Raw genomic sequence first — 26,905 nt, forward strand, 5'->3', positions numbered from 1 at the left:
CAGATCTCCAAGTCATATGAGGAGACACTGGACAGGTGATCAGTTGTCAAACAGGATTAAAAGCACACATTTAAAACGTCGCTCTTGGCTTCCTGGCGCAGGAAGGAGAAACCTGCCCATCTGTGTCTGTGTGGGCCGGGTCATGAGACTCCAGGGGTGGGTCTCCCTCAGCAACCTCGCAGCTGGATTTCTGTCTTCTTCAGCATCTTGCAGGCTGGCGGCTCTGAGCAGCCAGAAACACGTGCGTCTGTTCAGTGTGTCCGGTGAGAACATGGCAGAAGAAGCGAAGAAACTGGCCGCTTACGCCTCCGTGGACAACCACGTCCAGGTACAGATGACTGCTCATAGCGTCGCTGTTAGCCGACATGTGTTCACCGCCTGCTAGCTTCTTGTTTAACGTTACACCAGCTCAGATAAAACCTCTTAGCTGCACGCTAGCAGGGCTAGCTAACAAACAAACAAACAGAGATATAAAGTAACGTAGCTTAGCTTGCTAACGTATAGCTGTTATTTAACTTGCACGGTTTGGCAGGGAATTAGCTCAGTGTTATGCATGCTTGTCCCCGGATAGTGGGCTAAAGACTAAAAATACTAACCGTATGTTAGTCTGTGTTAGCTGCCAAGCAAGACAGAAATAGATGAGCTAACAATGTTATGCATGATTTAAACTTGCAGCCTGAAATTAGAAGCAGGAGCTGACAGAACTTTGCACTGCTGTTGTAACTGCATAATGGATAATAGAGTTAACAGGTTGTCTGTCCAGACTCTACTGTGAAAATGTGATACCTTTGTCTTTTCCAGATGCTTGAATTAGACTAGACTCCTTGCATTGTATTATTTGTCTCTATTCTTTTATTATTCTTATATAACTTTCATTTGTTTATTCCATATTTATATATTTCTACATTTATTTATGTCAAATGTATGTTTGTCTAAGTGTATCAACTTATTACCAAAGCAAATTCCTCATATGTCTAAAACATTACTTGGCAATAAAGCTCTTTCTGATTCTGACATTTAACCTCCCACATCCCGACTGTAAGCTCATGAAATGTCAGAAACAATAAGAGGTGGACACATTATCGTGAACATATTTGCAGTCTGTTGGTATCACATATCAAGAAAACTGGTGTTTCAACTAGATGTTGTGTGATATATTAACGTGTTCATGGTATGTGTGAGTATATGGAAACACCATGAAGACATGAACACATAAATGCAGTCAATTAGATCAGCTGTAAGTACTGTTCAGGATATTGTGATCACTGATTCTCACTGTCGGCCCACCTACAGGAAAGTAAATGCTTATCGGGCTCATGGCAGCTTTGCGTCCCCTCTGTTTTAAGGAATTGCTTCAAAATGAAGTGTTTTTGCACCAGTTTGTGTTCTTTTTTTTCTTCCATAGAATAACCAGGTGGTTGGAGTGGGCAGCGGGTCAACCATTGTCTATGCCGTGGACAGATTAGGTGAGCGAAACATTATAATTCAGATTTTAGATGGTCTTATGTCTCAGGAATTACACCTAACCATCTGGCTCTTGTCTTTAAGACAATAACTTGGCCACAGTAAGTAGCAGAAAGTTCATTGCTTATTTTTTGGATGTTTTAAGGTAAGTCTGCTTGGGTGTAAATAAGCACAAGGTTGAGGTTGCAGTGCACGACTTGTTTCATCAAACATACTACCTCTAGTGGGTGTTGTTCTGGTTTGTCATCACAAGTGAAAAACCATAAATGAAGAAGTGCCAACATTTGGATTGGAATTTTTTTAAACTTTGTGTATGTTGTTCATTCCAGCTGAGAGAGTGCGTCAGGAGAAACTGAACATCGTGTGTGTGCCTACCTCTTTCCAGGTTGGTTTGAGACATTTAGTCTTTCTTATACTCCAACATGACTTCTAATTATTTTCATCCTCGTGGCTTAATGTTGTATACACAGCATTTGGCAACAGTGTGTGCTGCAACATTATGCTTTTGAATGCAATTCATTGCCACACACATTGTCATTTCTTTTTTTTGTCTAAATCTATAGATGACACTGTGACTTGCAAGAGAAAATACATTAATTGCTGTTTTCGTGTTTCAAGCGTGCCCTACGAAATGGAAATGGCACTGCAGCTTTTCCTCTGCTTTTCTTGTCACTTTTCCTGCTGTTTTCGTGGTTGTCTCATTTTCTCCCGTCTCGCGGCTCGTCCTCCCACAGGCTCGTCAGCTGATTCTGCAGCACGGCCTCACGCTGTCGGATCTGGACAGGCACCCAGAGGTATGACGAGCTTTTTGCAAATGAATTTGAAAGCCAATTGGAAATGTGGAAGGACCACAATATGTTGGAGCTCAAATCCTGTCAGCTTGAATTGGAGCGCTGTGAATGTTATGCCTGTACAACTGCAAAAAAAAAAAAACGAACATGAACTGGAGCTGACTGTTGCAAATTCTAAATGCAGAGAATGGTTCGGGAATATTTGTTGTACCTTTTTGCTTTGCATGCTGCCTTTTGTAATAAATTTGTCTTTACATTCCTCCCACACAGCTGGATGTGGCGATTGACGGAGCAGATGAAGTGGATGCAGATCTCACGCTGATAAAAGGTGGAGGGTGAGTACAGTTTAATACAGACAGCAGAACTTAAACAGTGTCTCCTCTGATTTTATCTCTCTCACACGTCCTCTGTTTGCATCACAGCGGCTGCCTGACTCAGGAGAAGATTGTAGCCGGCTGTGCCAAACATTTCGTTGTCATTGCCGACTACAGGTCTGTATTTGCTGGCTTACCTCTTGAAGAGAAGTTAAATTAGAAAAAAGTCTGGAAACAGTTTTGCCAGACTTTGATTTTAAGATTTGTTTTGTGGTTTATCATTAAAGATTTGTTAAATCCAGCTGATTGAGAGGTGGAACTGTACAAGAATCTTGAATTCCATCTTTCTATTAGACTGCATTAGCAAAGTGTTTTACAACCACCAGTTGGTAGCACTAACTAAAGCATGAATTAAAATGTTAAGTAATAAAAATATTTTTGTGTGAGATAAGCTTGTTGGCTGTCTCTATACAACGTGACTCAGTCACTCTGAGCTACAAGTAATAAATTGAAATTTGGGTGACTTGCTGAATATTGTTACTCTGCTTTCACACAGCTAGAAGCCTTTTCTACATTTCTCTTTTTACCTTTTTCACACCTTTCCTACATGATACTATTGTAGGAACACATTTATTGTGTAATTCTGTATAAACTCAGATCCAACAGAAAATATCTCCTTAACAGTAGTTACAATATAAAAGGTGTCTTTTAATCTGCATCTATGTGATTTTAAAAATCTATTAAAAACTCTGCTTTCTCCTCCCAGGAAGGACTCCAAGGCTCTGGGCGAGCAGTGGAAGAAGGGAGTCCCTATTGAGGTGATCCCCATGGCGTACGTCCCTGTCTCCAGGACGATAGCCAAAAGCTTCGGAGGGGAGGCCAACTTACGAATGGCTGTCAGTAAAGCAGTAAGTGAAGGATTTGCTTGACTCCAGCACACTGAATGTTCACCTCTGTACTCCTAGCTTTGCTTTCTGTGTTATTTTTCATACAATACTGTTAGATCTCTTAGATTCTCTTTCCGGGGGGCCTGTGGTGGTCCTGAGTTCCAGGTAGAAAACCTTTTTATGGTGACACTAAAACTAATTTTAACTTGACATGAAGCCCTGAAAAGGCTACACTGTCAATCCAAATGTACAGTCTTTCTGGACTTGTGTGAGCTTAAACGTACCCTGTGGAGTGTTTGAGCTCTAGTAGCGCTATGGAGCAGTTTTTTTTCTTGACTGGGTCCCTGTTTTGTTTGTCTTGTCTTGTTTGCACTGAATCCAGAGGACAAAAAGGCCTCACTGACAGTCTGTAGTTGGTTAACTGGTATACTTCTCTGTTCAGCAGGTTAATTTTGAAGAGCTTTCTGCCACTACACTGTTGTTAAGACTTCAGAAGTATTCCATCATGTCAACAAAATAAATAACTGTTGACATGAGTTTTGTTCCAGTCCTTCAGTTTCTATCTTGAGTCACAGTGGACTGGAAAACAAAGATCCTAATAGACAGCTGTTCAACCTTCGCATGATAATGATTATTTTCAGCTAACTCAACACATTGTGATAAGTGGTCAATGTGATAAACATTTAGTTGTGTCATCAGTGTTCATGTGATACTTAAAAAGATGTTGTTTGCAATTTTCTTATGTGCTTTTCTGAAAGTCCCCAGAGTTAGCTCAGGGCATAAATATCCTGATCTGAGTTAGGCCTGAACGACATGCACAAAAAAAGATTATTTAGACAGATATTGTGATATGAGTCACCATGTTAGTGGCAATAGTAACTTTGCATTACATTTTCACTGAAAAGAATACAAAAATAATGTGATTTTGGCTGGGATATGTACCAAACAAGCATGTTCCCTTATGTCTGGAGAACATGATCTCTGTAGCACCGCAGTGCTTCATTTATTCCTTCCTCTTTTTTGTTCTTATTTCTTTTTTTTAAATCAAGAAAATACAGCTGCTGCGATTTGGACATAGCACTTGGCCATTTTCAATATTTCTTTTAATTGTTCAGACCTAGCCTCAGTTGTTCCTGTCTGCCCCTCAGGGTCCCGTGGTCACTGACAACAGCAACTTCATCCTGGACTGGAAGTTTGAGCACGCTCAGAACTGGAAGGAAGTCAACACCGCAATCAAGATGATTCCAGGTGAGGAGCTGACAGATGACTGTTTGTTTATGAAGTAAGGTGCAGTTTGTGTTTGGTGATGGCCAACCATCCTACCAACCAATCATTGCTCATCACACACAGGAAATATTAGCATAATGGACTGAAATTGAACAAAACCAGCAATCAAGAGGAAGACTTGACCTATATTGTCCAACAACACCCTCAGTATCTCTGTTTTTGTCCTCCTCAGGGGTGGTGGAGACGGGGCTTTTCGTTGGCATGGCTGAGCGAGCCTACTTTGGGATGGAGGATGGAAGCGTGCAAGTTCGGGATCCTCCAGTCAACTGAGGAGTTTGCCATAATCACAGTCTCTTACCTCCTCTTGAATGACCTCACTTTCCCCGCAAGTGCCGTGTTCATGATTTACACCTGGTCTCGGACTGTGTCGTAGCAGGGAAGTTTTCACACATCACAAAACCAGATCCTGTTGAGGATCACTTGATTTTTCTCATCCTGCAAGCGGTGCTTCTGATTCTGCATGTTTTATAGTGCCTGATGAGTAAAATCAAGTGCATCTGTTATGCTTCCTGTTTTGTTTTGTTTTTTTCAGCCTGTATTTCCTCAGTTTGGCTGCCTGGTCTCTGCCTGGAAGCGTTGGCTCTTGCTGTAATGAGCAAGTTTGACTGAATGTCTGCAGTGCTGTGGTTCTCATCTAGCTTGGTGAATCACTTCGGTGCTGCTAAATAAAGGTGTGCCTTGATTATATTTTATGATCTATTAAAAGACATGACGCCATTATAGTTGCATTTAAAAAGCTCATAATCATACATCAAACTATGGTCATTTGCTGGGCTGCTGCAAACAAAAGTATAGTAGTCAAGACATTTTAAGCAGTGAGAGAGCTGATATGCCTTGAAGTGTTTTTGTTTAATTAGATTACAGAATGGGGGAGTTAAATGAGTTGCATACTACAACATAGAAAGTTATACATGTCTCAAGAAATTAATTTCCTTCATTAATATGCTAATTTAGACAGCAAGAAGCTCCAAAAATTAATAATGCCATGGACAGTTTAGGGAAACCCTGTGGTGCAGGTACGAAGCTTCTATTATTTGGTAATTGTGTTAGGAAGACACGTGACACTGTGATGATACAATGTTGTTGGTATGTGTATGGTGTACACATACCATGCAGCACAGATGTGGGCTGTAATAAATATAATGTAGATTCTGCTGGCATTAAAACACCACCTATAGGTGTTGCTACATTTGCAGCAAAAGGGTTGAGAACCATCAAACCTTGAAATCGTCCTTTCACTAAGAGTATGTACTTCCTGTTGCTGAAACATGCAGGCTTCGCCGTTCCTTTACTTTCTCTGTGTCACTGAAGCTCCTGGTTTTCTGCTCTGTCGTGTCTTTCAGCAACTCTTGGTTCATTTTTCAGCCGCACATGCCAACAAATTAACATCCTCCGCTAGGAATTCTGATGTTGCGCAGAACATGTCAACATGTCCAACTGTACAGGTTAGACAAGTATAACCACATGTGCATCTCAGGATTTAAACCTGTTAACGACTCCATTCCGTCACATAAGATTCCTTTAAAGTTATGGTGCGCAGAGCTGGCTTGAAAATTTTGGATGTGTAAATTTGTTTGTCACTCCACTTGTGGGATACATGGTCTCTATGGAAGTTCTAATGTCCTTGGCTGTTGAATTTTAGCATATGGTAGCCACTGTTGTTGTGGACCAGTAATCTGGTTTCCTGCTCTGCAACTGTGAGTACAGTGGAAATCTTTTGTGGTTTTCTCTGGGTTTCAGCAACGTTTCTGTAGAATTACACTAGTCAAGTCAGTTAAATTCCACAGCATCTCACTGTTTGACAAAACAAACAACTGAATGAAGGTGTACTTTCATGAACGTAACTCCTTCCACTGTGTTGGTTCTTTTTTGTGCCTGTAAGTTACTTGCATGACAATTTCTTATCTTACACAAGCTGTCTGGTCACAGGAAGTCTTGTGCCATAAACTTAACTTTGAATATAGCTCTAGAAAGACTTGTGAAACACTTTGGGGTAAGGGTGATGGGCAGCTATTCTATAAAATGGTCACAGTTAATGGTGAACTGATGTAGCTCAAATCTGAACCAACAGCTCCACAAGTAACATTTGTGCCTTGGCGCACCAAAGCAATAAAACACTTATATTATTATTTTTTTTTTTTTTAATTCAGATGCAGCAAAATTAATTTATTATGTAGCTGGTTTCATTGTTGGAACAACTGCCTGTTGTTAAAAGCTGCATCATCAGGTTTTAGGAAAGACATTTACTTGTAAAATATATAAAAAAATGCAGTTGATACAGACAAAATAAAAATTCACAAGGTTTGATTTAATTTCTGTGCTGCACTTAAAATCCAAATTCCAATATATCATGTTTGGTCAGTTTGTTTCGCAAGGTCCTATCTCATTTCTAATTGGGGAACATTAAAAAAGAAGCTGTACGTGCAGCTTTAAGGTGTTTTATAAAATCTGTGCTCAGTGTGCAGTAGGTTCACTGAGGTAATGTGTCTCAAATCAGCACAGTACTGTTGTTGAAATAGTCTAAAAATACTATTTACTAGACTATTTTCAAAATGCTACTGCCCCCCCAAACCCCTCTCAAAAAGCAATCAGAAGCTCATCACTCCTTTTCTCAAAGATTCAAATAGTCAAGTTGTCTTTCCTTACACAAATGACAAGTAACTTTACTGTCTACAACAACCATCATTGGTTTGAAATGTGTGATACTTTGTCTTATTTTTTTTTTTCCTCCATATGATTGATATCCCTTCTTTTGGAAAGCAGCTATTCACTTTGCTTTTGGCTCACAATGCCTTACACTTTGGTTTTTAATTATGTATGTTTATGTTTTTGTACTATACAATACTAAGAAGGTTAAATCAACTAGGAATATGTGGACTGGTGTGGATCCAAAACAAGATCTACCCCATGTTGGATCACCAGCATTTCTTTTATTCCTTTCTTTACCAAATGACTGTGATAATGATTTTGCTGTGAAGGTACTATTTTCTTTGTCAACCAATACAGGACCAAAATTGAGTTTAAACAGTGTGCCTCTGTGTTTCATTTCTGATAATTTGGTGAAAATAATCTTGTCATTCTGTCAACAACTTGAACGGTGAAAGACAAACTCCAAAACTATATATTAAATGTTGTTGGTGACACTTGTTATAATAATTGTAATTTTTTGGCCAAATATTCACAAGTTCTTGCTTTACAGATATTTCCTTCTCTCTATTATAGTAAACTCTGAAAAGTTGTAATATTCTATTTCCCTGTCATTTGTAGACCAATCTATAAAAAACAAAATATTTAGATTAAATGATAATTAAAGTGATTCTTTGTTGCAACCCTTGTAAATATCAGTAGAGGTAGGTGAGAAAATCTTGTTCTTGCTTTGTAACAACAGAATATTCTTAAATGTTCATGTCAATGCAGATAGGAAACTTTCGACCAAAAGTGAAGGTGGAAAGAAAACTTTTATGGTGCAGTTCTTCTTTATTGCCACTTGGGGACGCTAGAAATGCAAGCGGCTTGCAAGGTGCTCACATGACCTTAAATGCCACCTAAGATTATTATAAAACACATCTTAAACGCATTGAACTAGTCTCCACTGCTACAAATGCTTTTTGATATACGTTTAAAGTAACATATTTTTTATAAAAATATATATGAAAAAAATAAAAAAAGGAACTTGAAAGCTCCGTGAATGACATGTAGTTTTACATACGCTTTATATATAAAAATTTTAATGCTTTCAGAGTCTTTAACAGACATGTCAGTCTCCAGTTTGTTTAGTCGAAAGTGAGAAAACATAACTCGTGATCAGGAACAGGAAATGTACCTATAATCTACAGTGAAGCCACGTTGATGCTTTCATATCGACTGTCTTGACAACTACTCATGAATGACACCTGAAATATCGAATCGAGTGCTTGCATTTAGTCAGCGGTGCAGGGATCGACCAATAGAGTTGCTGCTTATCAGCGTTCTCTCTCTTATTGGCCAGACGACGACACATCCCACCAATGAAATATCCGCCACAGGAAGCGCCATCGGGGACTTTTTTGCGTCAACTTATGCTCCCGTTGTGTGGCAGTAGCTAGTGCGCCTGCGTCGCTTTGACAAACACTGGATTGGCCAATGAAATTCACTGTTTGGGGGGCTGTAACATTCTGAGCCCGCCTCTTCGAGTGACAGATCTCTGATTCAATCGTATTCTGCTTAGTATGCGAGTATGCGTGATTGACAGCAAACGGCGCAATCAGAAGCGGTTACATGATTTTTTAACGAATGTAGGGATTTTACTGTCCAATCCTAGTGTAGAAACAAGGCGGGACTTAGCGTTACCAAGGCAAGTCTTGAGTCAAGTATAAAGGGAATAACATGGTGTCCCAGTGGCTGTTTATGTTTACTTGAAGAAGAGATTTGAAAGGACGTTTTGACACAACGGAGTTTTCTTTGTAGTTAAACTGTTTGTTTTTTTTACACTTTTAAGTTTTTTATGTTAAGATTTACAAGGCCAGTGGCATGTAAATCTCATATTTCACTAATGTGCCAGTCTTACAAATGGAAAGGGGGCTTCACTTTGGAAACGTGAGCATTTCCCTGGTGCTCCTGCTGTTGCTGAAAGCGCTCATCGGATTCGGGATTTTGCAAACTCAAGGCTCCGCCATCGGGGGGGAGCCGCAGTCCGCCACCCGGGGCTCAGGTTCGACCTCGGAGGAAGATGGTTTGAGAGTCATGGAGCGGGGCTTGGAGAACGTAGGCGCCCCGGTCATTGTAGCAGACGTTACCGTGGAGGACGACGACAACGGGTCCGCGGGGGAGGCAGACGAATCGCACGGAGAAAGTAACGGAAGCGTCCGACAGACAAGGTAATTTGTGATGCGAGCAGTTTGCTAGACACCCATTTTTTTGTGAAAACTTTCAGTGTGACATGCGTGTTTAACACCTGCAAATTGCAACTAGTCGACCTCCAAAGTGACAAACACAATGAAAACATGAAAAACTTGCGTTGTGTTTTTAATTGAGCTAACTTAGCTAGCTAAAAGACTTATTTACCGACTGTTTTGCCAGCTAACGTACAGTCTCGCGCTTTGGGCGCACGCACAGTATCCATCCGCCTCAGTAAGTTAACGTTAACGTTACTCCACTTGTGTGAATGCGGTTTCTTGTGGCCCCGACACATAAACAGTGTTTAAACGCTCGTTATTCCAGCTCATCTTTCCATATCCTTGATACCTTATTGTGGAAGAAACATTAAGTGGTGTCAGCGAACTGTCAGTGTTGACGAGCGAGTTTTACTTCATCTAGCAGAGCACTTAGTTTGAATGGAAATCGCGTGACAAGTAGACGTAGGGAAAAACACAATAAATAGAGCTTCTTTTTAGTCATTTGCGGTTATTTTGAATACTAACTTAGCTGTAGTGTGTTGATAAAAGGTCACATTTTTAGAAAGGAGGACTAGGGCATGTCGGTGCTTAACGCGCTCTAGTTGATCGACCAGAAACTTTGTGAAGGGACTGTAAGTCTCCCTAACCGTGAAGCTGGGACACGTCCTGAATAGGCATGGCTTGGCTGTTATGTGGGTTTGTTGGAAGTTGTGTCCACAGTTGAATCCACAGATCCGTGCAGTACAGTTGGTTCAATGTTTGTGATAAGTAAACAGGTTTCTGTTTAACGAAAATATGACGTGACTGCTGAAAATGCTTCCGTAGATTCTTGTTGATTTTCTCTCCTCAGTCAGTCGTCAGTTTGCATCCATTCATTATCATGCAGAAATTGCGTTACATGAAGGGAACATCCCCAACCACTTAACAGAGATACCATCCACTCATGAGGCAAATCTTCTTGTCAGCTACTTCTTAGCAGAGAGAAGTAAACCTGAAATCCGTTTATTTAATTAACCGCAGTTACCTGGGAATTTAGCAGAAGAATCAAGTGATGTTTGTAGTCATTTACAGTGAGGGATGAAGATTTCATACATGATCTAAAGTGTTTGGCTTCACATGTTGAGATGCTGCATGTGTCCTGGGATCTGTTGTTTAACAAAATAGAAACTGTTTTAGTTTTTGTTTAAGATAAATATTGGCCTTGCTAGGGAATTTGTCTTTTGACATAAACTGGAAGCAGATGTTATAAATGAAAACTGAACATTCGGTGATCGCTCTACTCATGTACCAAGAACACTAATTAAAGGTGACAAGCACATGTATTTATTTTATAATAGTCTGTCATGTAAAGGCTTGTCACTCTGCTGAGAAAATCCCTATCATCCTGCCAGTCAAAAGTTTACGGCTTCACACCGTCCACAGGTTTACCAAACCCGTAAGACCGGCTGCTGCTGCCTATGGCTGCTGCCCAATGTGAGGTGAGATGCAGTTCTTGGCGCAGTGGGTAGGGCATTGATTTTGTCTTCCTTGGTAAACAGTAGGTTTGACGCCCACCTTAGATGTTTGGCGCAGTGTGTTCTTCATGATGTTTACTTCTCTTTACCATTACAAATACCTGTAATCACTGAAATTATCATTCTTACTTCAGTGCCTTCTCTTTGTTGAAGCATATCGGGTCAGTCACTAAATAATTCTCTGTGTAGTATTAATATGCTGTCTGCTTTTCAAGAGAAAGATGGACTGAAGTCAGTCACATTTCATTTTCAATGGAAAACAAACCTTTTGAAGGCTTGTGGTGCCGCTTCTTACCCTAATACTGAAACTTGCTGCTGCTGTATCTACTTGGTGATAAAAATGCAGCATGTTTCCCATTTACCGTCAACCTTTTTTAATGTTGAGGCTTACTTAAAAGCTTTCTGACAACCACCCAAAGCATCAAATTTTAGTTCTTGTTATTTGGGATGCCATGCAAACCCAGCTTTGTCACAACAGGGAGCCACTGCGCACACTGTGCTGTGAGTCCCATGAAGCTCGTCAAGAGGAAAAGTGTGATAAGTTGTTGTATATGGTAGTTTGAAAAACTGTGTAAGACAAAGTGTTTTCACATGTTGTTTACGGGAGTGAAATCTTTGTGTACACCACTGTTGACACCCCGTGCACCAGCAAGGACATAAACTTATCAGGATAAATATGATGGCAAATAAGTCTTGTAAAAGGGCAACACATGGTAATGGACTTCAAGGGGATAAGGCTTCTGCCCCTCATCTGAAGTACAGTATCAAGAGGAAATCGAAAGTAATTAGCAGAACAGTTTGCTCTGATAGCAGCCTGCTATTCCCCTGCCAGGCACCTCAGCTGCTGCAGGAAAACTCCTGAGTGTCATCCTGCTGCTGGTCACACCCTGCCACCGCTCTGCGTCTATTGCTATACAGTATACCTAACTGTGTCTGTCACTGGCTTTTTGTCTCTGCTGCTTTTCCTTTCTTACTTTGTCCCAGTCTGTATCTCCCCCTTTCTTCTTTCTGTCTCTGTCATTTCAATTCAGATTAGCTTTATTGGCATGAATGTGTAACAACAATATTGCCAAAGCATCATACAAACTACATCAATTAACCCCACACATTTCATTAAACAAGTAACTCTCTCTCTCTCTCTCTCTCTCTCTCTCTCTCTCTCTCTCTCTCTCTCTCTCTCTCTCTCTCTCTCTCTCTCTCTCTCTCTCTCTCTCTCTCTCTCTCTCTCTCTCTCTCTCTCTCTCGTTATATATATATATCTATGTTGTACATTCACACATTTGCCTGCCACCACTTATTGGCTTTGAGACATTTTGTACCAATCACTTTTTGGGTAATATGTTTAGAATAATTTGTCCGTATTATTAAAAGTTTAAAGTATTCCATTCTGTGTTTTGTTTTTGGTTTATTACGTTCTAAAGTATAACATTTTTGTTCTGCCAGTTTTCAAAATGCTGCCGTTGATGGTGTGAATGTACACACAATCACCATAACAAACAATAACACAGATATGTTTAATCAATGAGATAAAAAATTAACAAAGTAGCTTGTGTGACAGATACAGCAAGAATGAACAGGTGAATTATTCATTAAAAAGCCTGTCTGTAAAACAACAACAAATATGTTTGATTTAGCTGAAGCTATCACAGATGTCTGTCTCTGTCTGTATGTTGAGGTCTATCTCTCGTACTAACTGTCTCTCTCTCTCATCTTACACTTGCTCTCTCCCCAGTGCTCTCCCTTACCTTCACACATGCCCATTTTTACATACACACGCTTTTTAATGTCATCCCTTGAGCATATACTCTACTCCGTGCTCTGTTTCCATCCTTCAGCCAGGAGAATTGTCTTTTTCAAATGGGTCAATTTAAACAAAACCGACTAAGCATAAGGTACATATAATGGTTTGTGTTGATAGAGATTCAAACATCCAAAGTAATGAAAAATGGAGAGGAAACCCACCCATGTAACAGAAACACTTTTTCCAGCATTAATAAGGTCAGCCTTTTGAAAATATATCGCCACTTCCTTCTGTGACCTTTCAAAGTTTACCTGCGGTTGTTGCTGTTTTCCAAGTCAAACAGACCATGTCCTGTGATACGTGCCACCCTGTGACAATAATAAATGCTAACACACCCTTGATCATTTTGGCTGGAGAAATTACTTCACAGAGATGTGAATGAAGTCACTACAGACACAAAATTCAAACCAATGAATCACTTATTCCACTCTGGAAGGATCCTGGTAACTTTCGTGCTTTGTTGACAATATCTTAATTCTCACAGCCTGGATCTCTTTGTGTTTTTATTTTCTTACAAATTAGATTTTGGAGTGGAGCACTTCAAAACATTTCATGCGGACAGCTTGAAAAACTGTCTCCGCTCAGATGTCAACATTTTAAGTTTTTAATTTTAAGTTTCTGTCAGTTGCAGTTGTTGTTTTTTTTTTTATTCCCGTTCCCTCCTACGCCCCCGTATCCTGTAATCTATAAATATTCTAGATGTTCGCTTTGATCCGGCCTTCAGTTTATGACAAGAGCTGCTGTCGTGTCGGCTGACGGCTGTCACCTCACCTTTAACGCTGACATCTATACATTAGTGTATACATCTGTCTCTGTGTGTGTGTGTGTGTGTGTGTGTGTTTGAAGGCTTTTGTTTGTGTGTGAATCATGCATGGGACGGCACTGACAGGTTTGATGTCTCCGCCAGTGATCTCTCCATCGGGGCCTCCATCACCTTAGGGAGCCCTTGGAGGTGAGAGGCGAGAGGACAGCAGCTTTGTTTGAACCTGCTACCCCCCCCCCCCCCCCCATGCTCAGTACCACCCCCCCCCCCCCCCCCCATACCCCCCTCAGGGCCCTGTAGCGGCAACAGCTCTTCTGGGCCGCCGTGCTCGTCGGCTGGCTCCTACCAGCCTACTGCTTAGCAACAGCCAATCGGCCGAGCCGGGCGACTTGTTGGCCAATTGCGTCAGAGAGACGGGCTACTGCTCAGAATTTGAGTTGGCCACATGGGTCTGGCTATAGTTAGGTAACGGAGGAGCAGAAGAAGAGGTTTTTTTTTGGGAAGGGGAGAGTTCATTTCCTTGTTGTTTCCCCCCCCCCCCTCTTACTTTGTTTAAGTAGCCTGCTCTCTGTAACCAGGGAGATGTTGTGGGTTTTATTAATAGCAACTGTCCCCAAAATAACAGGTCAAGATGAAGATGACTGAACTCCCTCTGGGAAGTTTTAATTGGGCACTTTAAACTCAGTTCTTGAAACTCAGTCTGTGTGCAGCAGTTGTTTTACGTTGGATAGGTCTTAATGGATAACTCGAACTGCTGTACTTGGTGCTACTTGAAACCAGCTTATATAATCTCTTTTTACCTATTTTATCCTGATTGTCTTCTCCTTATGTAACCTTATTTTATTGCTTACTGTAATAATGCTTGTTTGAAATTATTATTTTGGTGTGCAGAAGTTGACTAAAAATTGAGCAGCAGCTACTGATGTAGGGATGTAATGACCTTTGGTGTCTTTGTTGCTGACTTCCTCACCTTTTCTGCACTTGATGAACACTGTCTGGGTTACAGAAGCGCTTACTGCTCATTTAACAAGATGTTTGTAGATTGTTTCATAGCCATGTGTAGTGACCTGAAGTAGAAACAGTTATTCCTAAATGTGATTGCTAAATAATACTAGTTTTGAATATGATTATCAAGATGAGTGAATTTATTAGGTCAGTGGCTATTTTGGTACGTCACCGGGACCCATCCTGCAGCACTGCAGTATGGGTGGGGCAGAAGCAAAAAGGTGGGATACTCTGAGGAAGGGAGGGGTGGATGAAAACAAGGAGTTAGCTGGTAGTTAGTAGGACCACGTTGTCTTGTTTTCACTCTCGATGGCTCCTCACTGCTTAGCAACAACGAATCAGATCCTCGGATGAGAGCTGCAGCCCAGCCAATCAGCCAGCAGGAGCGTGGCGCCATAGAGTTTGGATTTTACCACGTGTGAGACGATACTGGTTGGAGAGGGGAACGCACTTATGCAGGAGGTAGAATGAGAGAGGGTGATGGAAACACTTTTAAATGGTGTGTGTGTGTGTGTGTGTGTGTTTTATGCTTGCACTAGAAGTGGGTTTTTTGTTTTTTTTTTACAACCACACCCTTTGCTCTCTGCAGTGGTGGTCTGCTGCATTGACCCTGATGAATGTGAGGTCGAGGTTTAAAGCAAACTGCACATCGCAGGTCTGTCACTGAAGTCCTCATCAATTAGTCTTCAACTGCTGTGACAAAGACATAACATGTTTATTTAAAAGGTTTAGAGGACAGTTATATAAACCTTCAAGTCACATTAAGCTGCGTTTAAGTGCTGGTGTTATGTCATCTGCAATTATTATTCTCTCTTCAGGCTAAGTGGCACATTACTGCCATGTCAGTCAACTTTGAGACAACCTACAGAGGTTTCTTTTTTAACTTTTAACATTTAATCTAGTCATTGTAAGTGATCATTTATATTCGGCATTTTTAGACACATGGGAGCATATTCATGTTTGCCAAATAAAAAGACTGGGGTTTGATTTCATGCTGTGTTGTGCTAGCTGCCTGCAGGTTCATAAGCCTTAAAAATATCCTGCATTGAATTATGGGATTACCACAATTGACAGACTTAACAGGCTCTGAAAGAGTTTAAAACTTGATAAGTTTGGTATTAGCCTTCAGGGCTTCAAGTATTTATTCACACTGTAAACATGTTGTGATTACTGGTATTTATTTTGTGATGAAACTGCAATTCAGTATAATCCTGAGCGTGATTAAATAATCTCAAATTGAATGTTTAAACCTTCCCCTCTTTGGCTCATTCCTGTGGCATTATCTGTCAGAATGTGCACAGTTTAAAGGAATGCAATTGACTTGCTAGTGCAGCTGGTGGTGCTGGGTGCGGCCGGCTCAGAGCTGCATCCATAACTTTCTCCCCACGTGCTCCCCATGCTCTCGTATTTTTGTTCTGCCTCTCGGTGTCTGCATGGCAGGCTGGGTGGCAGCTGTGCGGCAGCAGAACTCCACACTCCAGCGTGCATCCAGGCTGCTCGCTGTTGCATGGTTACAGGCAGCTCTGCCGTGCCATTGGCTCGGAGTCTGCAGAGCTGCCCGCGCATTGGCTAAGGGAGGAGAAAAACACTGCTTCTATTGGCTGCTGGGAAGTGGGAGCTGTTGCGATTGGTCTGGCTCGACGGCTCCCGCTCCTTGGAGACTCGGCCTGTGTAAACATCCTGGTTGTTTCTTTCAATGGAGTGTTTACCATCAACTTGGTTTTGTGTGTGTGTGTGTGTGTGTGTGTGTGTGTGTGCAGACTGAGGCTGAATGTCTCTGAGGAGCAGAAAGTCTGGTGAGAGTGAGGCTAATTGGCTCCCTGCTCCGCCATATGCTTTGTGATTGAAGAAACCCTCTGCACTATTATGACACTTTGACAGGATTACAGGCAAGGACGCTAACAACCCTCAGTCGGTTGGCAGCCTCACTACTCTTACTCCTTCTACGTTCTCCTTTCCAACGTCTTCTTCAGTATCTCCGCCGCCTGCATCTGCCACAGTCGGCAGCAGCAGCCCCACAGGCTACATATTATCCCTTTGGTGACGGGCAGAGCAGCAGTGTCTCGGGGCTCAGATGTGGAAAATAAATTGCCCTGAGTTCTAAATGATACAGTACAGCTGTTTGTTTTGTTCTAGTTGTTTTTATTGTTCGGTTTAGTACTGTTTTTGTTGCCGACTCCTCCGCTGCTCGTTCTCTCCATTACCATCATGATTCCTAAGTTGTAGAGTTAAGAGCCCCCCATCCCACCTCCCTTTTTATCCTTTATCTAGAGTACAAAGAGTCCACAAAAACCTTTTGATCTCCCTATCAGCATGAAATTCTATCTCTTGCGCACCCTCCTTTCAATCTCTGAAGTTGAACTCGATGCTCTCAGTGACTTCGTCCTCACTTCTACATTCACAGCATGACTTGGAGGGGGCGGGGCCGACCGAGCGGAGGCCGCCGAAGCTTTCCACCCTCTCAGTGAGCTGACTGCTTAGCAACAACCAATCAGCCTAAAATTTTTTGGCAGGGTCTCGCAGCCAATCATGAGGGTGAGAGAGTGCTTTAATGCTCTGTTTTTATTGGTGGCTGAGAGGGAAAACAATGTTTTTCTTAGTACTCTACACTTCAGTGTTAGTGACGAAGCTGCTAATGCTAAGAGCAGATTTGGGGAGATAATCTTGGCTTTGATGGGACTGAAAGACACATGGCTCATTACTGTTAAGTGATCTTATTAGCATTTTTATGCAAACTACCTGCTTCAGTTGAGCTGCAACAACTAGTTGGTCCAGATCAGCAACTGTAACTCCCAGTGATGGTGTCAATGACTGCAGTTAAACATAAGAGAAACCTTCCTCAAATTGATTTGCACTCTCTGAAACAATCCATGTCTTAGTTGTCCTGAGGCTTAAACATCCTTGAACATGCTCCCTCCCCTTCATGACTGAAGAGCGTTCGATAAGCTAAATCAGTAAGGGGTTATAGTTGGTCAATAGCAATTCACCTGCTCAGTCTAAATGATGGATAATGTAAGATTCCAATATACACTCAGCTTAGTTGAAAACTGTCACAGTGCATGTAAATAAAGATGATGATGAGTCCATGTTTTCTTTATTTCCCCATTTTATCAGTCTGAGCTGGGAAAGTGAACAAGCGTAACACTGTCTCTTCCCTCACCAACTGCTGTCTTGTTGCCCTTAAGGGAGGCAGTTAAAACCTCATATGCCCCAGTGGCCAACAGAGGGAAACTGGTTGGGTCCCAGCTGTGTGGATGTGAAGCAGTGGGTGCCCAGAGACAGCATGTGTGCTCAGCCAAACCTTGCTGGTTAAATAAAGCTAAAAGCTCCGTTGACAGCATCTCCTCCAGACAGATACAAATCAATAGTCAGGAGGTGGCCCCTGCCAGAGCTCAGGACATGATTGACAAGCAGTGCAGCAGAACCTTAAGAGTTAGGCAAAGGGTGGGGCTGGATGTCTGGATTAATTCAAGTCAGTCAGACTGTTTTTAGCCTGGAGTTACTAGACGAAAGGAGAGAATCGCTGTTAAAAAAAAATCTTGCTTTGTCGGCACAAAGAGGAATAAAACTCATTTGGAGAATTTGTACTTTACTACTGATAGAAAAGCCCTTCACCAAAGAAAACTTTTTGGTAGAGCTACAGAATTAATTGGGGTGGGGAAAACTAAAATGTAAAAATCCATCACCACAAGAATTTTTAAAATCTTTTCTCAGAGGTAAAGTGTGCTGGGGCTGTGAGAAATCCTTAGCCCATACATCATCTAAGGGAAAACACTTCCCCCCCCTGCATCTTATTTTTAGCTGCTCACTGTGTCTCTGCCAACAATGCCTCTGAATGGTTATATGTGGAAAATACCTCCACTATATTTTGTAATAACATTATTCACTATTTAATTTTTTTCTTTCTTTTAGCATCACGAAAGCCAATTTTTGAGGAATTAACGTAACTTTTGCCAATGATGGCCAAACATCTTTCATTATATCAAACTGGCTTAAGATGGGGGTTTATCTGTGGTCTGTTTACTCGCAAAGATCTGTGAACGTGGCATGATACAAGTCTGTAAAGGGTTTGGTTGTTTTCTAAACAGCAGTGATATGGTATTTCTCTAAGCTGTCATCGTGAGCAGTTGAGACAATATTTGTGAACACATAATTTTCTGCCAGTATTGGAGAGCCCAGAAGAAAGCCAAGACTAATCAGAAATGTCACTGAACGAATCCATCGACTCCGAATAAAAGACGGTCTTTGTCAACACATTAAACATTTATTTGAGGTTTTACATGTAAATGAGCTAAATTTTATGGCAGTAATAATACTTTTAAGCCTGAGAATAAAAACCATGTCAAATCCCCATGTGTACTCTTAACAGTCGCTATTACCATCTGTTTCAGAGCATCATCCGTGTGCTCTTACCAGATCTGAAGTGCAGGAAACTCTTATGTCTTTTCTGACAAAGAGCAGATAACAATGAACTCTGTTATAAAAATGAGGAAATAAGAAAAGCTATTTATTTTCAGTACTTGTAGAAAGGAAATCAACCTTGTCTGCCTGCCAGCTTTGTGTTTTTTATTTGATTTTGAGACTGAATTCAGTCTCAGGTGGTTTAAGTGTGCTTGCTGTGTGGGACTACATCAGTTTTAGATTTTGATAGAAGTAAAATTAAAAAGGCTTGATAATGTGAGCAAATGGAAATTTTGTGTGATGGAGCATAGTTTATTAATCTAGTCATCCATCCATTTCTTACAAAGTTCACTCACCTCCAGTCTCTCATCCAGCATTCCAGCCATATTTGATGTTTTCACATGGTTTGCCTTTTGCTGTGCGAATATAAATGAAAAAGGTGAATTTTGATGGATTCCTGTTTGGAAGTGAGTTGCTATGTTTGGGATGTTTGGTCAGGTTTAATAATCCTCAGGTCTGGTTCCATCTTTAATCAAAATGCCACCCAAGGTAGCTGACGGGATGGGGTTTGTCATGGCACAGGTGTGCTGTTGGCTGCAGTTGAAGGTCACCCTGATTGCTAAACAAGGATGAGGACTAGAGAGGGAAGGACAGCATCTACACCACCACTTCACAAGATTACACAAGAATTGTTGTTTAATTTATTTTGAAAGATAAACAGCTTGCGGAGACTGCTGCCTTGACAAGTGCAAGATAGTCTTGTCAACGTTGGTGCGCCGGGCTGTGATAAGTGTTGCCTTGCCAGTATGTAGAGCTGCAATAAGTGTCTACAAATCCTTATTGAAGAGTGTGTTGAAGTCTTTGTGTTTTGTCCACAGGTCTCTTGTGATCATCAGTACCCTGGATGGGCAGATCTCTGCATTGGATCCTCACAACCAGGGCAGGAAGCAGTGGGACCTAGATGTCGGCTCAGGGTGCCTGGTGTCCTCAAGCCTCAGCAAACCTGAGGTACACCAACACTTGTGTTTCCTTTGCGTTTTTATTTATTGGAATAAGGGTAAAATGGAGGAACCCTACCTAATATTGCACAGGCACACATATAGAGAAATGTTAACAAAAATATAGATTCATTGACCTTTTTGTCTACCATTACAAATAAAGATCCTAGTCTATGTATAAAAATTTAAATAATTCAGATTGGTGGACTAGTACTATAAAGAATCCCCTTCAAGTTTTATTCAAATAACATAAATACGTAGAGCCAACAGCCACAGGTTCAACAGACATTGTTCAGCTAGTTAAGATCGATCAACAGATAAATACGCCAATTTCCACAGTCTTGACATGTCAGTGTGAGGTTAAGGATGTAGTCTTGTCTGAGTCTTTTCCTCAAAACAAACACTGTCCCTCCGGGCTTTCTTTCTGGAGACAGTAAGACCAATAGTTAAACTCACTGCACTTTGAACAGTCAACCAAGGGTTGCAGTTGCTTGCATTCATTTCATGTACATAATACACACCAGACATACTGTACACCCCCATAAATCTGATAGTAGCTGTTTCGCCTGGAGGATTAGTCTCTTTGTTGACTCCAGTGGTTTACACATAGAAGCACAGCAAGGCCCTCGTCTGTACATGTATACAGAAGCTTAAACCACCCACACCGACATGCTGAAAGTGAAGCATAGCCCAGAGCGCTGCTCTCCGAGACACATACTAGAGACGTGCTCATGGTTTGCTTTGATGTGGACTTGCTCCTCGTCTGCGAGAGTTTTGCCTCAGGGAAAAAGCCTCTGATACTAACAAGGGTCTGGGTGGCTACTGAGATCAGTTTAATGTTAGTCTGCTGGTGCTGGTGAGGCATGTTTTTGTGTTTAAAAAAAAAAAAAAAAAAAAACTCTCTGGCTCTGTCATAAAAAAACATGTCCACTTTATTAGCTTGGTATATCAATATAAAAAGCAATCCAGAAACCAGTTCATGAGGTTTAATAACTTTTTGACCGGTCAAACTCATAGGTTGTGATGTGTTTTGTGTTTGCTATAAAAGTAGATTGATTGATTTGGAATCAGTGGGTGGTGGGTAACACGGATAAAAAGCCATGCCAGACTGTTTGATTGACGGGTCACTTCTGGGAAGCACAAATGAAATTTAAAAGCAATGAGCCCTCTTTAAAGAGAACAACGTGAAAGCACAAACAGTTTCAGCTGATCTTTAACAATCCAGATCTTGCAGCTTCAGGGTTACTCACTATAGAAGAATCTCATTCCAGTGTAAAAGAACCTCCCACATTAGTGGGTGAAGTGGTTTCCAAGTGTGTGCCATTCAGCCTGAACACTTCACTGATTAGCAAACCTATAATTAGGAGGGAACTAATGACTGATATCAGCTGCTGTAGTGTTGGGTTTGGAATTAGAAAAACCTTCAAACTTGTACTTTCTGGCGGCACATGGTTTTGCAAACTGCTGTGTTTGAGATTTAGAAAATCCGAATTCATGAAACTTTTAGGGTCCTCGGAGGTTATAATGTGGAGAAGCCCTAAAGGTTCCTGGAAGCGCTTAAAGATTATACAGTTGAGGCTGTGTGAACGCAGTATAGCGTCAACACTGGATGCATCAGAATGTAAATTTGACCTTGAATTTAAAGGAACTTCAGTTTTGGTGATTTTCACGCCGTCAGTTGAACAATAACATGATTATCTATGCCCTTTATTAATATATTTTAAAACTCAGCCCAATATCGGGTCCCTAATCAGTGACTTCTCTGTGTTTGTGAAACTGGCATTGACTCTGACCTTATAACAGCCTCATAAGCAATAAAAAAAATAAATAAATTGAGACGGTAAATAACAAAGATTTTCTCAAAGTAAAACCCTTCTGACTTCACAGTGGTTAGGGGTAAACAACTAGAATTATTTACAAAAGCATCATAACCCCTCAATAACAGGCAACAAAGTTTTCCACAATTAGGGAAAATGGGAGACAACCAGACTGTAATGCTCACATAGTGAATCGAACACACGGTGGGGTTACAAGTGTCATATGTTGTTTTTCTTATAAAAGGACCTGGCCTATTGATATGTTGATTGACAGCAAGATAGATTAATCTGTACTTCTAAACAGTGGGCAGGACGCCGGCCTTCTGCTGGGACTGATGGCTTAATCCAAAACAAAGCAATTATCGATTTCTCAGACATATATTTTCTCTGTGTACATGTAGAGACTAAACTTACAGAAGCCATACAGTCACAAAGTTTGTAGACATTTACCATTTTTTTTTTTTTTTAAATGATGACGATCATTTAAAAAACGATGAGTCTAACAGTTGTTGTTTACAAATTTTAAATCTTGTTTTAAGTATATTTTGTAACCGATAATACTCTCTCTCTAGAAAATGTAATCGATACAGTATCCAAATGAATTAAAAAGTAGACAGAGTAAAAATAGTTGAAGTATTTATTTATTTAGTATTATTACAAAGCATTTCTATGTCACCAGTTTTCACAGCTGCTTTATTGTCTTTCTGATGACGTTACATTGTTTTCCTTTCCTTTACACTTGTATTCAGTGTTGGACCTCCTTAAGAAGTGTCAAGAAATTCATAGACACACATGAAACATCCTCCTGTCATCCTCCAGTGTGCTCATGTTGTGACACAGGATGCTGATTCTGTTTGAGTGTGTGTTGGATTCCCTGTATCTGTGTTTTCACCTGTTGGCTTTCATTTGGCTGACAGAGCGGAACGAGGAGAGATGCCTGTCAGCCCTGAACCCGGTGACTCGCTGTGACGTCATTTGTTATGTGTTTTTTGTTTGTTTGTTTTTTTAATGCTTATATACTTTTATGTAAGTATAAATCTAGCCTTGCCCTCTCTGCCCTCAGTAACCTGGGATGCCTGTCTGGTGTGTTTGGGCGGGGGGGTGTCACTGCCAAACGCCTCCAGAGCGCTTATCAACTGTTTCATTGGTGCTTGCGTGTCCCTGAGACACCAGTCTGCTCAGTGATTAGAGGCTGGGGGGGGGGTCTGCTGCCGTGCCATTGGCTGGCCTCGACACACTGGGGAGGAAGCAGCCAGTCACCTGCTGCATCCTGCGGAGTGTGTATGTGTTTCTTTTTTTTTTGTGAAATGAGGGACAGCAGAGCCACAAACAGCATTGTCTGCAGAAAAAGAAGCCATCACTTCAAAAAGGCATGGGTCGCTTGGGGGTGTTAGAGGGGGGTGAAGGGGGTATGTGTATGTGGAGTGGGAGATTACATGGAGGGGAGTCGGTGCCAACGTGGTGTGAGTCATGCGGGGGGGGGTTAAAGGGATGAGGAAGAGGGGGGAGTTCGGGTGATCGGGGAGGTGAGGTAATGCCTCACACCAGAGATGATGTCATCACTTAATAGACAATACACACACACTTGCCGACCTGTGCTGGCATGCAGTTTGAATGAATTAACGATGAGAGAATTTGATTGAACGCTACACAATGACTTAACGATTGATCGCTTGGCTGTGTCTAATGTGGCAAGCAATAATTCTTCCAGCGTGGCGGAGGAAATGAAAGGCCAGATGGACGATATTTTTGGCAGAAAGTCGATCTTTCTTCTGGGCCGCTCTGATTTTGTTGTGATTTTTTTTTTTTTATGTGTGTGTTTGTGTGCATTACTTGGTCTCACGCTGTCTGCTGCCTTTAAGTGGAGCAGTAGCCTGGTGGGCCAACAGTGCCACATTAGCAGCGGGTGAGAGCTGACACTGTTTGACAGGATTGCTGGAGCATCAGCAGCAACATACACCAACTCAAGCGCCACACCACCACAACAACTGCCCCCCACCACACTCCTTGTCAACCCTAGACCGCCACCCTAACCCTCCACATTTCCCAAAGGTAGCATAATAAGTAATTCAACTCATTTAGATGATTGTGGACGAATGCATCCATAAAATAATTGTGTATTGAAATAATATTTTTAAAACAACACTATTAGACAAGATATGCCAAGAAAGAAATATAATCATAGGGTAGTGCACATGTGGTGTTAATGCTACAAAATGCAAAATCAAATACATACACTGGATGCTTCCTGGAGCAAACGGATGAATGTCTTAAAATAAATGATTAGCTGAGTGAAAGTAGTTTTTTATTTTTTTGTGTATTGTTTTGAAAAAGGCTCATCCACGCATTCAAAAAAGAACAGATTGTAAGACTTGAATGAGTCTGAGTTAGCTCTTCAAAAATTAATAGGCATATGAAATTCACAACAAAAGAGGAGGTAAATATCATAGTGATAGCTCTTTTGAGTCTTTTATTTATTTATTTTTTATTTCCCAAAAGCATAATATAAGCCCTATTCTGTTTTGTATTGTAATTTTTTTTCTTTTGTATTCAAAATGTAAAAAAAATAAAACAACAACATACAATCTAACACAAGACCCTTTCAAAAGAACAAACCTCGTTTGATAAAACAAAGACATCCATAAAAACAGAGTGGGGGGTGGGACGTTGATCATAATTTTAAAAACAGTTCATCAAAGGATACATTTAATTTGCTTTGATCTGGGTGGGTTTTAAAATAATCAAGATAGGGCTGCCATATATTATAATAAAATACATCCTGTTCCTCAAACCTTTTTTCAATCTTGAATGCAGTGCAGCTAAAAATTGAATAACCTTATTTCAATTGGCAGAGATTTCCATTTTTAGAGAATGCATTTCTTAGCACTAGCTAGCAGGATTACTGTAAGCTTCATGGCATGAATACTCTTAGATTTAAACTGGTAAAATTTACCCAACAGACATATCAGGGTCTAGTGGGAAAATAACATCTCCCAAAAATCATACATCTACAATCGACCCTCATCTAAACCACACTTAGAACAAAGATGTCAGCATTAGATCTATTTTTTATTGAGTGTGGATGGGGTGAAAAATGTTAAGGAAAAAATGTAATTGGATGTAAAGCATAGATACATACACACATCAATCCAGTTTCTAATTTATTTTCTAAAGTAGCCATTTTCATTCATCCAAGTCCAGATTTCTGTACGCAATATAGTATTACAGAAGATGATAGAAGTTGTTGTTTAGAGGTGTCTTTTAGGAAACTTTCACTGACCATTATAGTCGACTCTGTAAAGTCCTTTTTATATATAAATGACTTAAGAAGTCCTCTCAGTATCATCTTGTCAGTCTCGTCTTGCAGTTTTTGCCTTCCTTTATGACTAACATATACGCAGACGGCTTTGTGATTCAAGAGCTATCAAATTATGTCGAAGTAAATCATCCCACATGCCACAAACTCATTCTAAGTAATGTACGCTGTGCTGAGATATAATGGTTGCCAAGGCCCTGTTAACATATGTACAAGACAGAAATGGTTAATTTACCGGACACCCCTGCCAGATTTGTGAAAGCCAATGTGATGGTAGTGATAAAGGTGATGCAATGAACAAAGTTGGGAGTTTAGCCTGCAGGACACCACTCAAATTTCCTTTTGTTTTTTATATTTTTTGCCACAATTCACATCTTGGAGAGTGTATGTCTTAAACGAAACAAAATAAAACTTGAGCTATTGCTTGATCAAACTACAGGTGAAGAATGTCAAATTGAACTGAACTTCCAGGTAGCTTAAACACCAGTGTAATATTATCTTATGTGAGGAAGTTAGATGGCATTGACATAAGGGTGGGAATGAACTGCAGTGATTTATTATTAGTTATTTATTGTTTCTTTTTATTTACAAGAATGATTTCATGGCAATATATATGGATAAATGCTACATAAATAAATATAACTATTGCGTAACTTTTGACAACATCGAGGAGATGGACACGGCATCCCGCTGTGACAAGAGATCCAGAGTAGGTGGTGTTAGAACACTGGATCACTAGACCGCATCAGAGAAATGGATTAAGGCATCAGGAGCAGGATGACTCATCCACAGCTCTAAGAAGTTCCCCTCTGCTGTGAACCTCTTTGCACCAGTGTGATGTGATGGTCAGATTGTTAAACCCTCCTCCTTTCACTTGCTAAATTTATCCTCATCCCCCTCCTGCTCTGAAAAGATGACATCACCTCTGATCCTGGCTCTGCTCTCTAGTAAATCATCCTGTCACACATTTCTCCCCCCTGAGATTTAAAAAAAAAAATACTAGTCTAGACTAATTTCAGCAGCACCTGATGTGTCCATTCCTTTACATTTTTGGAAGTGTCTATTATAAGTCAAGAATCACTAATTGGTCCCAAACTGCTGTTATGTAACAATTTGTTTAAAAGAGTGAGTCATAACTTGGATTTCCAAATAAACAGATTGTTGATGACAGAACAACACGCATCATCCTTAACTAGCAAATTACAGTCCTTTTATCGAAGTCCTTCCTATCAGTCTTTGTATAATAATGACTGAAGTTTTTGACAGACAGTTGTCCTTACACCCCCCTGTGGAGTTTAAATCAGGATTAGGCTCAGGTTTTTGCAATGATGTCATCCTTGTTGCACCCCCTACAGTGAGCACCTAATAGCACGCGCACACACACACACAGGAACACACACATTGTCCATGGTTACAGGTTAATTACTTAGGCTCTTAGTTGTGTAATGGTCCCAAGCATGTGGATTGAGTCCAAGTGTGCGGGGGCTAAAGCTGCTGCTGTATGGGCGGATGTGTGTTGGTCAGCGTTGTCTGTGTAGGCTAGTGTTTTTGAACGATTGTCTGTCTGAGCTGAAAATGACTTTTCATACAGTAAAAGATATTCCAGCAGGTTTGCTGTGTGATCAAAGTTATTGCATCAGGCAGAGGTAATACATTTTGGAATTATTTTGCCA

At 40.8% G+C, this 26,905-nt stretch overlaps 2 protein-coding genes across 2 annotated transcripts in view; both read left to right on the top strand.

The window, feature by feature from the left end:
- Nucleotides 1-7,768, top strand: rpia (ribose 5-phosphate isomerase A (ribose 5-phosphate epimerase)). Its single transcript, XM_038728777.1, has 9 exons — nucleotides 1-328; nucleotides 1,406-1,466; nucleotides 1,794-1,849; nucleotides 2,199-2,258; nucleotides 2,526-2,590; nucleotides 2,678-2,746; nucleotides 3,336-3,477; nucleotides 4,605-4,704; nucleotides 4,916-7,768. Exons 1-9 carry the CDS (start codon nucleotides 17-19, stop codon nucleotides 5,011-5,013), a joined length of 963 nt encoding a protein of 320 aa, XP_038584705.1. The 5' UTR covers nucleotides 1-16; the 3' UTR covers nucleotides 5,014-7,768.
- Nucleotides 7,769-9,076: 1,308 nt separating this feature from the next.
- The window catches only part of eif2ak3 (eukaryotic translation initiation factor 2-alpha kinase 3), a 32,586-nt gene continuing 14,757 nt past the window's right edge, over nucleotides 9,077-26,905 (top strand). Inside the window, exons 1-2 of the mRNA XM_038728395.1 lie at nucleotides 9,077-9,599; nucleotides 19,980-20,109. Coding sequence (XP_038584323.1) covers nucleotides 9,292-9,599; nucleotides 19,980-20,109 — 438 coding nt within the window. The 5' untranslated portion in view covers nucleotides 9,077-9,291. The remainder of the gene's footprint in view (nucleotides 9,600-19,979; nucleotides 20,110-26,905) is intronic.

The sequence above is a fragment of the Micropterus salmoides genome, unplaced genomic scaffold (assembly GCF_014851395.1).
Source record: "Micropterus salmoides isolate LMB-PRFRI ecotype aquatic unplaced genomic scaffold, ASM1485139v1 Ms_hic_scaffold_19, whole genome shotgun sequence".
In the NCBI taxonomy this organism is placed as follows: Eukaryota; Metazoa; Chordata; class Actinopteri; order Centrarchiformes; family Centrarchidae; genus Micropterus; species Micropterus salmoides.